This window comes from Phyllobates terribilis, unplaced genomic scaffold (genome assembly GCF_046119375.1).
Source record: "Phyllobates terribilis strain yellow unplaced genomic scaffold, ASM4611937v1 Scaffold_4__5_contigs__length_816908805, whole genome shotgun sequence".
NCBI lineage: Eukaryota > Metazoa > Chordata > Amphibia > Anura > Dendrobatidae > Phyllobates > Phyllobates terribilis.
Genome location: NW_027362764.1, coordinates 705016670 through 705031104, shown reverse-complemented (window position 1 = coordinate 705031104; position 14435 = coordinate 705016670). Strand labels below are relative to the sequence as shown.

At 46.9% G+C, this 14435-nt stretch overlaps 1 protein-coding gene across 3 annotated transcripts in view; it reads left to right on the top strand.

Annotated features, from left to right (window-relative positions):
- Window positions 1-10745, top strand: part of RGS22 (regulator of G protein signaling 22) — a 164944-nt gene extending 154199 nt beyond the window's left edge. The window contains exons 24-25 of one of the 3 annotated variants that reach the window (XM_073679620.1): window positions 3349-3454; window positions 7163-10745. In XM_073679620.1, coding sequence (XP_073535721.1) covers window positions 3349-3454; window positions 7163-7278 — 222 coding nt within the window. In that variant the 3' untranslated portion in view covers window positions 7279-10745. The remainder of the gene's footprint in view (window positions 1-3348; window positions 3455-7162) is intronic. The other 2 variants (XM_073679621.1, XM_073679619.1) reach the window with 2 other exon arrangements.
- The last annotated feature ends 3690 nt before the right edge of the window (window positions 10746-14435 follow it).

Genomic DNA, 14435 nt, shown 5'->3' with positions numbered 1-14435 from the left:
GTATTGTGATACAGGGCCGTGATTTTGGCTATAAAAGGGTCCCCTAGACCCCTACCCCAAGCTTTTTAAGAGAATCATATATGGCGTGCCAGGAGACTCTATGGAATGCTTTCTCAGCATCCAACGAGAGTATCTACTTACAAATTTTTAACTGCATCTAGCCCAGGAAATACTTTGTGCCTAGTAGCAGTGTCTGCTAGTCAGCGGATTATCCCGGCTGTTAAGCAAGCTACACCACCTGTAGTTTGGACACTTAATTTTTTCAAAGGAAATGCTTCGGGACCACGGGATACTTAGTGAAGAGCATCAGGAGGCACCCCAAGGCATAGGGGCTGGGACTGGCACTAGGATGCCTTGCGGTGGACAGCCGAGCTCGATCCTTATAAAAGCTTTTTAACTGCAGCAGCTTTAGTGGACGCTACTGGAGCTGGAATTACGCGGCTGCTGGCATGAGACTTGCCCTCCAATAGATCCTTGTAAATGGATTTAAAGTGTATTCATTCAAATTAGAGGGACAATTTAAATTAAAAAGCTTAGAGCTGCCTCCACCACAGGGGGGCTCTCTCGACCCACCAGCGGACAGGCACCAGTATTGGGAGAGGGGGGCTGGCCGTCAGGGTTCACCGCGGCTCTGGCACAAACCCGGCGACACGGAGGTGGCACGGGCAGGAGCGGACTGGCCGTCTCGGCTTCTCACTTTTTGGATTTTAGAAGGGCATGACATGCCTATATCTGTGTCTCCCCCTCCTTTTACTCCTCCACCTCTTTTCTTTTCGCATGACTATATGTACTTGTCACTTTTCCATGTGTTAGTTGTGTCTTCTGAGCAGTTTGTCAGCTTTTGGACACCTTTGAAGGTGTTTTCTATGTGTTTCTATGTGTTTTTGTTTGCCTGCCATTGGTTTTAACGGTGTTCGAAGGTGTTCGACGAACAGTTCGACGAACAGTTCGGCGAACACACGGGTGTTCGACGAACCGAACCGAACTCGAACACTACGGGGGTGGCTCAACACTAGTCATTATACTGTGTAATATCATAGAGAGGGTTCCCCACTCAGGACCTCCCTCTATAGACCAGAATAAAGAGCCACTTCATGAAAGCACTCCAGAGTTAAAGGAGTTGTCCTAATTTTGGAAATTATTCCCTATCTATAGGAATGATTTACTAATCAATGGGGGCCAGATCACTGGGATCCCACTGGGGATCTGACTGCTGGGACCTCTATTCAGATGGGCCATACTCAGAATCGGTGGGGTCCCAGTGGGTCAAGCGGCCTGCAATCAGAAAATTATCACCTATCCTATGGATACTGGATAACTTACATACTTTGTCCAAACACTTTAAGCAGACCTCGTAATACATGGATGGCCATCCTACTGAATGGCTGCAACGTAAAACTACATTTCAACTGTTGCGGCCACTGAAGAGAAAATGCCTGGTTGGTGAAATAACCTATTTGCCAGAGATTTTTGGAACTGCACCCGAACGACCAGCCGATTGCTGCAGTGTCTTTAATTTGAAATGTGTTGTCTATGGTAATATAACCATCTTTGATACTTGGTCTATGCAGAATAATTGAGCTCCCACTGCTATACAGATACAGGAGATATGACAAAATGTAAATGTGGCGCCCCTGAGGGTTCAGTCGCCACAGGGGTACTGCACCTCAGCTTGAGGTGTGGTATCTCCTCTTCCAGGTAAGGATGGAGTATCACCCAGGACCCCTCTTCACCGCTCAACACTACACCACTCCTGTCCTGTAGGGGGTCTAAATGCACCAGGGTGCTGACCCGGCCCGGGATAGAGGAGATGGGGGGAACCAAAGATAGGGGGAACCATGTAGTGGGTGAGGGTGGAGGACACACTTTTAGGAAACACTTATTGATTCATATTTAATCTACGGCCATCTTTAGTTCAAGGTCTTTGATTGTGGTCTTCTGCCAGGGTCCAGCAAGAGTCTGCAGCTGACTGAAGATACACGGTCCTCGTTCTCTGGCCTTGAGACGAGGAGCGGGTCAGAGTTAACCACTGTCTCTACCCGGTCAGGGTGCTGTCCTAAGAAGGCCGTGGAGGGGAGCAGAGGAGACAGGCTCCACAGGCAAAAGGATCCCAGGGGGATACGGACGGAGCGGAGTCTCCACCTGTATTCTTTACTCTGGCCTAGTCAGAGAGATTCCTGCTGCAAGAGGGGTGACCGGCCCCCGATATCTGACTTTGTTACTTCACGTCTCAGTCAGAAAAGCCCGCAGGCTTAGTGGATCCCAGGGGGATACGGACGGAGCGGAGTTGCCACCTGTATCTCTCACACTGCGTTTATCCAGTGGGACCCGGCCTTACACCACATTCGTACCACACACAGTCAGGAGAAGACTTAGTGGGAGAACTTACCAAGGAGAGGAACACACACCAGGGGGGTCTCGACAGGTACTCCTGATCTACCTGGGAAGTGCTGAACCCCCCCTTCCCAGTGGACGCAGTACGCCGTGTGTAGCAGAGAGAAGCTTTGCAGCTGAAAGTTCATCTAAAGTGAGTAAAGACCCGGATGACTTCACACCCCGCCTCAGCCTGTTGTTTCCTGCGCGGCACTGCACCCACCATTCCTCCTCACACTGCCCTGAGGCCTGCTCCGCCTGTGGGGAGCCGTCCCATCTTAGCTGCCCGTAACACCAGCCTCAGTGGACTGTTGCAATGCTGCTGTCTATCACTGGAAACCACAGGTGGCGTAGTCGAAATACCACTCAACCCTGAAAGCCCAATATTTTTATGTGACAGCCCTGGGCACGGAACGGGTCCAGGCCACGACTGCTCCCCCCAACATCTACATTGACCCGGCTCCGAGTAACCCTGCAGCTCAGGGAGGGTGTCGCATAATTGATAAACAAAACACCCACTAAAAGACTTGGCATCATGCATCTACAAAAGTACAGGAAAAACTGCAGCTATTAATCTTACAAGACAGGAAACGGTTCCTAATTAACAATCATTAACATTTCTCATTATATGATGAAGTTACATCTGATGTTTCATTACCCAGACACTGTTTTCACAGCTGTGTTGTCCCACGCATTTCTGTGCCAGTCTGCTTTCCGGGAGGAATCAGTGGCACAGCTGTCACTTCCTTTATAAACCAGTTATCAGAATCCATCGGTTGTAGCTAGTGACTCCAAGTGAATACTTAGCACACAGAGGGATGGCCACTTTTGGATTTAACACTTTTGATTGTGCACTTACTAAGTATGTTCCTAATGTACATTTTACTGTATACAAGTATCTTTGTATTATATTTCCTAGTTTTTTTTATACTATATATTATAGCTAATTAGTTAACTATGGCACTGCTCACATAGATATCGTGGAGATATTCAAAATACCTGGATGCTTTCGAGCGGGAAAGGATGCTTCTAAAGATACAGCAAGACTTGGAAAATAAAGCAAATTCAAGTGTCATGTCAGGTACGGAATAATTCGAGCATAAAGTATGGTCCCAAGATTTACAATTATCACCTATCCTTTAGAAAGTGTCTCTACACTAGGGGTCTGACCACTGGGACCCTCACGATTTTATGTCTCCTGTGTGAATGGATTGGTGGTCGGTATACACAAGGTCACTCCATTCCAAGTCTTTGGGGCTGACGTAGCTGACTGCTGTACTTGGTTAGCCATCTCCGTCAACCCCATAGGCGTTGAGTGCAGTGACAGCATCCAGACATAATTGCTGCTTCATTCAAACAGGTACAAAACCCCCACTCTCATGATCAGTGGGGGACCCAGTGATTGTACCTCCAGCAATCAGATATTTGCCACCTATTCTTTAACCCTTTCCCAACGTAGGATATAATACTTTGTCCTACATAGGGTCCACACATACGGATTGAGCTCAGGAGCGACCAAGCTTGTTCCAATTGCTGACTATTTATCCATTAAAATGCCACTGTCGATCTCTGACAACACCATTTAAATGGGCCGATTGCTGATGCAGGCAGATGCCTGTACCGACTCCCATCATTATTCACCCATTGACATGACCGTGGGGTGGGTGCCTATGGATCATAGCAGCGCTGCTCTTGCAATTTTGCTAAAGGCCCCTATCACAGTCATCTTAGTCCTTCTGTGAAGCCCAGCCGATGACTGACAGGACTTCATAGGAGAATGTCACTTTACCTATATACTGCAATACAGTAATCAAATGGTCTCAGTTCAAGTCCCCTAAGGGGTCTATAAAAGAAAGTAAAAAAAAAAAATCAAATTAACCCCTTTTCCCTCTTTAAATATAAATAAATAACAAACTGATATTTGGCATTGCAATGTCTATAAAGTCTGATCTACAAAAATATAAAATGTTTGAACTTGTACAGTAAATAGCGTAAAGGGATAAAGAAAATCAGAATTCAAGAATTGCATTTTTACCCCTAAAAATGCAATCAAAATGAATCAAAACATCATATGTTCCTCAATAACATATTAATGGAAATCTGTCAGCAGGTTTTTTGCTATGTAATCTCACAGCAGCGTGGGGTAGGGGCAGAGACCCTGATTCCAGCGATGTATCACATAATTTACTGGATGCAGCAGCTGTGATAGAATCAGTTTTCTCTGATGCAGATCTAGCAGTGCTCTGAATGCTGAGCTGTGTATAACCCCGCCCACATCAATGATTGGCTGCTTTCTTTATATAACCCCTCACGCAACAAAGATTGGCTGCTTTCTGTGTACAACCCCGCCCACACCACTGATTGGCAGCTTTCCGAGTACATTGTATATTGAGAGGAAACTGCTAATCAGTGGTGGTGTCACGCATTGTGTGGGAAAGACTTAGTGCAACACAGAGGGAAGAGGGAAAGGGAGCCCAAACACTAGGGAAAGGGGGGAGTGGAGACCTCCTAGTCTGGTCTAGTGTCACCCTGTCTCAACTACTGTCCCTATATTGGCTCTGCACCAATCGCCGCACGCGTGCCTCTCCCTGACTTTCCCTGGCGTATAGCTATGGCTAGGGAAGGTAGGAGGTGAGCACTAGTCTATCTCCACTAAACTCTATAGACAACAAGGGTAGACAAACGGGGGGGGGATTGCTTAGCTTTAGACGACTCCTAATGTGCACATGGCCTCAAGCTCCAGAGAGGACGAAGTACTGCCCTTGCTAAAGTCTCACAAGTAGTAATAAATATCGCCAGCACCTCCCTCTCAGACACACCAGGTATTTATACACCCAGGCCAGGGAACTAATTAAGCAGAGGGAGGTAGCCACTGGGTCCTAGAGACAGACAGCCTCTAAGAAGATGTCTGTAATGCCAAACGTAGATATCCCCTGCAACAAACTGCAGGGTGACTGTGTCACCTCTGATACACCTGTGACAGGTGGGGGTGTTGATACACAGCGCAGGAGGACTACATGGCATGAGACACTTAGTCCTCTAGTGATAATCTCCTACTGATAAAACACAGCCTAGTAACGGACACATTGCTGGAATCAGGGTCTCTGCTTCTACATGGTGCTCTCAGATTACATACCAAAGACCTGATGACAGATTCCCTTTAATAAAAATGCCACCTCACAACACATAAACAAACCTTTATGCAGTTCCATCAAAAGAAATACAAAATTAAGGGTCTCAGTACATAGGAACACAAACCAATTTTTTTTTATTTTACAAATTTGCAACTTTTTTAACCTCTTTAAAAGGGAACGTGTCATGAGAAAATGATCTATTGTTTAAATCAGTTTTTTTTATTAACTGTATTATAGAAAGAAAATGTCAGACATTTTTTTAACCACAACTTTTATTAAACATTTTAAATAAAGTCATGCAATTTTCACACTGGCCACTAGGGCTTTTTTTTAGCCCCTTTCACAACATATGACACACATTTATGTAATATTCTGTGTCCTTGACTTTGATGCGTGAAAGCCAGCCTGTAGCTGGTGTTTATAGGACATTGTGATTTTCACTATACATAGCAGTGCATCAGCTTGTACTATGTATAGTAAATAAATAAACATATATTTAAAAATTTGAAAAAAAAAAACCAAAAAAAAAAACACAAGTTGAAATCCACCCCCTTTTGCCCCATTAAACATAATACAATAAAACAAAATTACACATATTTGGTATCGCTGCGTTTGCAAAAGTCTGATCTATGAAAATATAAAGTAAATTAGTCCAAATGGTAAATGACGTAACGTGAAAAAAATCAAAACTGTAATTTCGGTAAAAAAAAAAATCTGTAGAAAAATCTAAATCTGTAATTTCCCTCGGGATGAATAAACAGTATCATATCGTAAAACACCAGAATTACGTTTTTTTTTGGCCGTTAAAACATTGCAATAAAATTCAATACGTGACAATCAAAACATCATATATATTCCCCAAAATGGTATCAGTAAAAACGTCAGCTTAGGGCACTAAAAATAAGCCGTTGTACAGCCCCAAATACCGAAAATTTAAAGCGTTACGGGTCTCAAAAATGGCGACACAAGCAAAGTTGTGTTTTTTTTTTTGTTTTACAAATTTTAGATTTTTTTTTCACCACTGAAAAAAAAAACTGTATAACTTTGTTATTTGTGTAATTGTACTGACCCGCAGCATCATGTTGCCAAGTCAGTTTTACCATATAGTGAACATGCTAAATGAACCAACCCCCCCCACCCCCAAAATAAATATTGTAAAATTGTACTTTTTTGTAATTTCAAAGAACTTGTAATTTTGAACAACACCATTCAGTTTATCATTTGATACACCGGAAAGCAGGGAAAAAAATTCCAACTCGTCTGGCAAAAAAACAAGCCCTCGTATGTCAATGTGATCACTGACAAACATTTTTAAAAATACACGTAACACAAAAACCTGATTTAAACGATCGCTCATTTTCTGATGACACGTTGAAATATTTTTTCTTAATTGAAAGTTTGATATCGCTATAATCGTACTGACCTGAAGAACCCCTTTGCCAGATCATTTTTATCTCACAATGACCATGGCAAAAGCAAACCCCCCAAAAAACACTGACGGAATTGTGTTTTTTTTTCATCATTTCACCGCACTTGGAATTTTTTTCTGTGTTCCTATAAAGCATTTTGTGTGTTGCGACAATAGGATTATCATTGTTTTTCTGGGATGGTGAGATCACGTCTCATGTGTTTTTGTTTTCTGATTAATTTCTTAGAGGGCACGTCAATCTACAGCGTGAAAACTGAGGAATCAAAAAGAACTGGCAAGACCGTCAGCTCAGCACGCCAGTCCAGACAGGCGCAGAGCGTTTCATCAGCTGCAAGAAGATAACATTGCTGGGGCTGTAGATCAGGCTGAATCATGGCCGTCGTCATTTCATTAAACTTTAATTCCTTGTTGACTGAACTTTGTATCAAGATTAATATTAGAATCAAATGTTAGTTACCCCTTTACCTTGTGTCCTACATCCCAAATTGTAGAAGTATTTGAAAATCTATTTGTTATATTTTTATAGTACATATTTTACATTTTCTCTATTGTTCGACTGCAGCGGTGATATCTCAATCGACAGCCCTGCAGTTAATCACTGAACTAGGCGGCTCACATCGTCAGAGCTGCTAACTCAGTGATTTTGACTGCAAAAGTGAAGGTGACGTCACAAACACTGGTGCATCAGTAGAGACACAGCAAGGGAATCGGGAAGGAAAAGTAAAGGTTTTCTACACCTAACTGAACCTCTGGGCAAAATATTGTTCAAAGTGGATGTGTTTAGACCGGAGGCTTGGTCAGAAGCAGAGGAGAAGCGGGCGCTACCCGCGGTCACAGCGGCCGTGGCCGCTGTCACATGCAGTGATGGCACCCGGGCCTCATGGGCCCCCCGGGAGTTAGATTGCTTCTCCTCTTCCGACCAAGTGGTTGCTGGGTCAGACGGAGGCCAGGAGACAGGTCTCGGGAAACTGACAGAAGACGTGGCAGTTTCATCTATTCTGGCCACGTTCAGTCAGAGGTTTCAGGCGGCGTTGGAGACTGGCGACAGCCTGAAAGCTCTCAAGGAGCAGGCGGCACAGCCTCCCTCGGACTCAGACCTCGAGCGGGTGGTCTGGGACCAAGGACGGCTGTACCGGGTAACGTTCCAGCGAGGTTCACCAGAGGTGTGGCCCAGGGACCGACAGTTAGTGGTACAATATCTGTTCAGGGTAGAGTTGTTTCGGATGGCACACAAGATTCCGATGGCCGGACATCGAGGGATCACTAAGACCAAGGCCAGGCTAGCCCAGCATTTCTACTGGCCAAGGATGGGGGACGAGGTGACTGCCTACTGCCTGTCATGTGACATCTGTCAGAGGGTGTTGAAGGCGGGGCAGCGGTCCAAAGCCCCACTGGTAACTCTGCCCATCATTTCAGGAGGGTGGCTGTGGATTTAGTTGGCCCGATGGCCACTCCCAGCAGCTCCGGGAAATGCTTCATACTGACGGTAGTAGACTATGCCACCCGGTACCCGGAAGCGGTAGCCTTGTCGTCCATTCGGGCAGACAAGGTGGCCACCGCCTTACTGGAGATTTTTTCCCGAGTGAGTTTTCCCCAGGAAATGCTCACCGACCGGGGGATCCAGTTCATGTCGCAGCTGATGGAGTCCCTCTGTAAGCAAATACAGGTGTAACATCTGGTGACCAGCCCGTACCACCCACAGACCAATGGCCTGTGCAAACAGTTCAATGGCACCTTGAAGCAGATGCTTAAGATGTTGGTCAACTCCCACGGGCACAACTGGGAGTGGTACCTCCCACATCTTCTATTTGCCTACCGGGAGGTTCCACAGGCCTCAACGGGGTTCTCCCCCTTTGAGCTCCAGTACGGCTGGTGTGCACGGGGTCCTCTGACTCTGGCGAAGGATGTCTGGGAAGGGGACTTAGCCACTCCTGGAGTGTCAATGTCCGTGTCAAAATGCAGGCTTTGGGGCAGCTGGTGCATATGACGCGAGCCCAGGCCAACCAGAAGCGATGGTACGACCACAATGCTTGTGTGAGGACCTACCAGGTGGGTCAAAAGGTGTGGGTACTGGTCCCCATACCCCAGGACAAGCTTCAGGCAGCCTGGGAAGGCCCGTACCTTGTGCACCAGCCGCTCAGCGCCATAACGTACCTGGTCACCCTGGACCACGCCCAGGGTAGGCGGAAGGCCTTCCACTTAAACATGATGAAGGCTCATCATGAGCGGGAGGCCTGCACCCTCCCCATGTAACCTGCCAGAGGAGGGAGAGGCAGAGACCCTCCCGGCATTACTCGCCTAGGCTAGGGCGGGTGGGACCATCGAGGACGTGGAGGTTTGACACCAGCTGTTGTCGGACCAATGGTCCCAGCTGTGGGCAACCCTACACCCCTTCCGGGATGTGTGCAGCAACAAGCCCAGAAGGAAGAGACAGCTGTCCATCACCGGGTCTCCCTGGAGGTACAGCTGTACATGCGCCAGGAGATTGACAATATGCTGAAGCTGGGGGTTATTCAACCATCCAGCAGCTCTTGGCCTCGCCTGTGGTCCTCGTCCCAAAGAAGGACCGGACAACCCGATTCTGGGTGGGATTCTGTGGGGTCCCTCTGGTGCCATGCTTCCCAAGTGGTGGCAGCGGTGGGATTCTGCAGGGTCTCTCTGCTGCCATTTCATCACATTGGTGGCAGCGGTGGGATCGAGATAGTGTGTGTGAGTGTGGAACACATACTCACAGACACTAAGGTCTGCCAGTAGTAGCTTTTGCTGCTGGGGTCTTAAGATCAGCTCAGCACTAGACAGTCAGAGTACAAATACTGCAAGGTGTGTGGGTGCGTCAGGTTGCAGTTTGGTGTCAGTGACCAGAGAGTGCAAGGATGGCCAGTGGCACCAGGGGCAGAACCAAGGAGATGTCCAATGCTCGGGATGGTAGGGAGGAGGTGGAAGACAATGTCAATCCAGAAGAAGGGGAGCCCCGCCTATGCTCCCCAGAGAGAGATTTGCAAGCGGTCGGTCCCGCAGTGGGCCACCCACCACCTGACCATCACCCCAGCCGGGCAGGCTCGGATGCCCTCATGCAAGTTGCCCTGGCGAGTCTCCAGGCTGGGGACAGGGCCACCTACGAGACCCTCATGGTGGAACATCAGCGGGAGCAGAATCACCAGAAAAATATGCTTCAGCTCTAGCTCCAGCTGCAGGGCCCAGCCAGTTGCGAGTCCCAGAGATCCGAATCCCGAAGCTACGGGCGGAGGACGTCCCTGCTGGACAAAAGTCTCTCCCAAGCAAAACACTAGCGGGAATGTTCGGAGTTACCCCCCACCTCCCGCACTCCCCTACCGGCGACCCAGTCCAAATACACCTTGGCGAAGGGCAGCGCCGACTCGATGCCTCCAATCCTGGAGACGGCGAGAGTTTTCCCAGGTATCAAATCCTGAGGTGAAACCAGTTCAGGCCGCACAAGAGTCACCTCAGCGCCGGTGTCTCGCAGGCCCATGGCCCTGGCGTGGCCTATGGTGACGGTCTGAAGGTTGTCAAGGGACCTCCCACCACCCGCACTCACACACAAAACAGTAGATGGTATCTGGGACGGGCCCCTCTGGTGCTGTGGACACATGGCTTTGAAGTGGCCCAGCTGCAAAGGTGACACAGTCGGGGCTCTCCTACTGACGTGGAGAGGAAAGCATGGGTAGGTGCTCCCTTGGGCTTGAGGGCAGGGACAGCAGGCACCAATTTTAAGTCCCATACTAGTGCAGACCAATATACCGGCATTGAGGCAGAAAAAAGTTTGCAAACAAAGTATCACAAAGACACATTGGGTTTTTATACCGATTTACACAAATAAATAACAGATTTTGACATGATTGATATCTCCAGTAGCTTCTATCCCAACTTATCTGCTCTATGGATTTCTCCAGTATAAGTTGTATATCTGCACGTACATGTGAAATACTGTACATTAACATCTATGTCTTCCTAAGTTTACATCACATCATAATAGCATCTCCCCAAGGCACCTCTGTTGGGCCCTAGAGAACTATTTAATAATGTATGCAATCTGTTGTGAATTCTGCTGATAGCTCCCACTTATAACAATTCACCCTCTAATATAATTTTAGAGCTTAAATACAAAACATACCTGGAAAAGCAATTGTTAAATACACAGGTAGGCATCTTGAAGTCAGAAGGAAACGAAAGTAAAAGACAGCATCCATATCAGGGTGCTCAGTTGCAAAAGAGGTGTTTATTCCACCATCCCAAAACACAACATTTCGACCCTGTGTGGGTCTTTGTCAAGCAAGACCCACACAGGGTCGAAACGTGTGTTTGGGATGGCGAAATAAACACCTCTTTTGCAACTGAACGCCCTGGTATGGACGCTGTCTTTTACTTTTGTATGCTGATATTTCCTCTAGTGGGTTCCTTGAGGATTATGGACGTGTGGCCCTTGCAGTGAGTGCTGCTGACCACCATCTTTCCTGGACACTGAAGTCAGAAGAAAGTCTAAAATGTAAGCATACGGTTTCTAATTAGTTTTATAAACTCATGCTACTTTCTACATAGATCCATCTTATCCACAGGCTCTGCTTCAGTGCTGCTACTCACTTGCTCTCAACTGGTACACAGCTCAGGTTAAAAGCTATAAAATCACTTCCAAGCTAGCTTGACAATATGATATCAGCTACTCAGTATGATGCCCCCACAGCCATCACTCAGTATGATACCCCCACACAGTATCATTGCCCCCACAACAAAACCCCACACAGTATCATGATCTCTTCCGCCCCATACAAAGTATGATTGCTCCTCAGTATGATGTTCCCACAGCCCCTACACAAAATGATTGCCGCTCAGTATGTTGCTCCCACCACCCATCAGTATGATGTCCTCCCACAAACCCCATAGCAGTATGATGGCCCTTCATTATGATGCTTCCACAATCCTCACTGTCTGATACCCCACAGCCCCCACCCCACACAGTTTCATGAGCCGTACAGCACCCTGAACAGTATGATGCTTTCACAGCCCCCACACAGTATAATACCCCACCACCCCACACAGTATCATGGATCTTACAGCACTCTTCACAGTATGATCGCCCTTAAGTATATTGCTCCCACAGCCCCCTTACTCAATATGATGGCCCCCATAGCCCGCCCTCTCTCAGTATGATGACCCCCAATACCAGTCCTCTACTCAGTATGATGACTACCAATGCCAACCCCCTCACTAAGCATGATGGGCCCCAGTGCTCCAATCAGTATTATAACCCCAAAAACCCCACTCAGCAAAACGTCCCCCCACAGCCCACCCCCACTCAGTATGATGCAGGGTTGGACTGGGGTGCCTAGGGCCTACCAGGGAAATTGACTCTAGGGGCCCACACTACAGACACCATAAATGGTTTTATTACTTGTTCTGTTTTTCTATAGTGTAAGGACAGAGATGTTAAACATATTTGTAATATACTTTATTAGGAAAATAAGTTTCTGTCAGCAGTGAATGACGAGTCCTGGTGTCCTGAGCTCCCGGCTTTCTCCTGTCCTAAACTGATTTACAAGTTTTTTTTAAACTGAATTAGCAGCGGAGGACAAAGAAAGTCAGGAACTTGTGAATATTCAGGACTCATCATTGTGTGCTGGAGCTGTCCAATACAGGATTTTGGTACAACTGAGTGACCCAGCATTTTGCTAGGGGGGTCTGCCACTAGTTTGTTACCCTTAGTTCAGATACCATAACATTTGTGACAGATTCCCTATAACAAAATCCTTGGATAACATCATTAGACTAGTTTCACATGAGCGAGTCCACTGCAGGATGCCTGCTGCTTGTATCCTGCAGTGGACCCGCCCTGGAGGAGAATCGTGCCGGCATTATACTGATATATACTCATATAATGCCGGGTGCATTATGTACAATGTTATGAGTCAGAGTGAAATCTTTCAAGTGTATCAGACTCCTCTTTAAGGAGACTGTCAGCACAGAATGACTATGCAGCCAGAGCTGTCAAAGAAGAGTAAGGGTAGAGACAGAGGGAAAACAAGCAAGGGGCAAGGTGAATTTACTTGAATGGCCGCACCGTGGAGCACAGAGCAGCAGGACTTAGCTTGAACAGTCATTCCGTAGTGCCAGAGTCCCTATAATGGTAACTTGTCACCTTGAGAAACACTATTTATCTGCAGATCTAGGGTTAATCTACAGGTAAATAGTGTTTAAAGCCTGGTTAGACAGCTTAATGGAAAAGCGTTGGCTACAGGGAGAAAATTAAGTTTTATTCTCCCTGCCGCCACTCGCTTCCTGTCACAGGGTCGGGGCAAGGAGGGAGACGTTGCAGTCACCACTAACTACAAAGTGAGTGTGCTGCAATAACGTCCGGCACCTTGATTGTGACATCTTCCATGGAGTCCAACCTCAGGCTGAGCTTCATTGAACCACTAACATGGCAGCTGCACCTGGCAACTAGTGCTTAGCAAGCTTGGTCGGATAAGGTGTTACTGTGACGCTGAGTCACTTTTCCCGGCCAGACCGTGAGACGAAAAAGTTCAAGGACACCGAAGTTAAAGCCAGGAGGGTATGTCATAAACAGAGGGAAGAGGCAAAGGCGTAGACAGATAACGTTCCGTAAGTCAGAATACCAGGAGGAAAGCGGATCAGAGCAGAAGGAGTTAAACAGACGGATGGTCAGAACAAGGTCCAAGGTGAGGCAACAGAAGATCAATAAATCACGCAAATCATGTTCACGGAGCGACGAAAACTTAACCCCCGAGCACGCTGAAGATAATAGGTGCTTGCCTGAGCATGCTCGTAAATCGCGAGCAACGAGCATGCTCGATCATCACTACTCGCATCCCATCAGCAACCTGCAACTGCGTCACAGGTTGCTGAAGGAAGAAGGTGAGTGCATGCGCAGGCCATCGTGCTATCTAAATGCCGTTGACAAGTGATTGACAAGGACACTTAAATACTGATCACTGCTGTTACAGGCAGACTCCGGCGATGAATCACAGCCGACATCTGCCTGGTATGGTGAAGGCTCAGCTCCTGATCCCGCTCCATAAAAGCACAACCCTAAGGTGACAGTTAAGGTTAGCAAATTTCACTTGTCTGTTCCTAAATATGGAAAGACAAATGGAATTCCCTATCACATGTGAAAGAGCCGTAATAGATTTAGTAAATGCGCCCCAAGTATGTGAATGTTATTACACACCACAATGCACCATTACATACACGCATCTTACAAAAATACATATAATTTCAGATACGCAAACACGCACAAACACGCAGACGCGCACAAACACGCCAGTACATGAATACATCATCTGAACCACCATCTGTATCTGGTACATCAATTGTAATGTGAAGTCAACCCCATATACCTTTGTATAGTATGAACCTACAACTGCCAGAATGTAATTAACAATAGAGATACTGGGAGTTGTTGTTACCAGTCATCATCAGGCTGTGGACCATACAAGAACCACAGTACTGATGAGATGCAGGCAGGA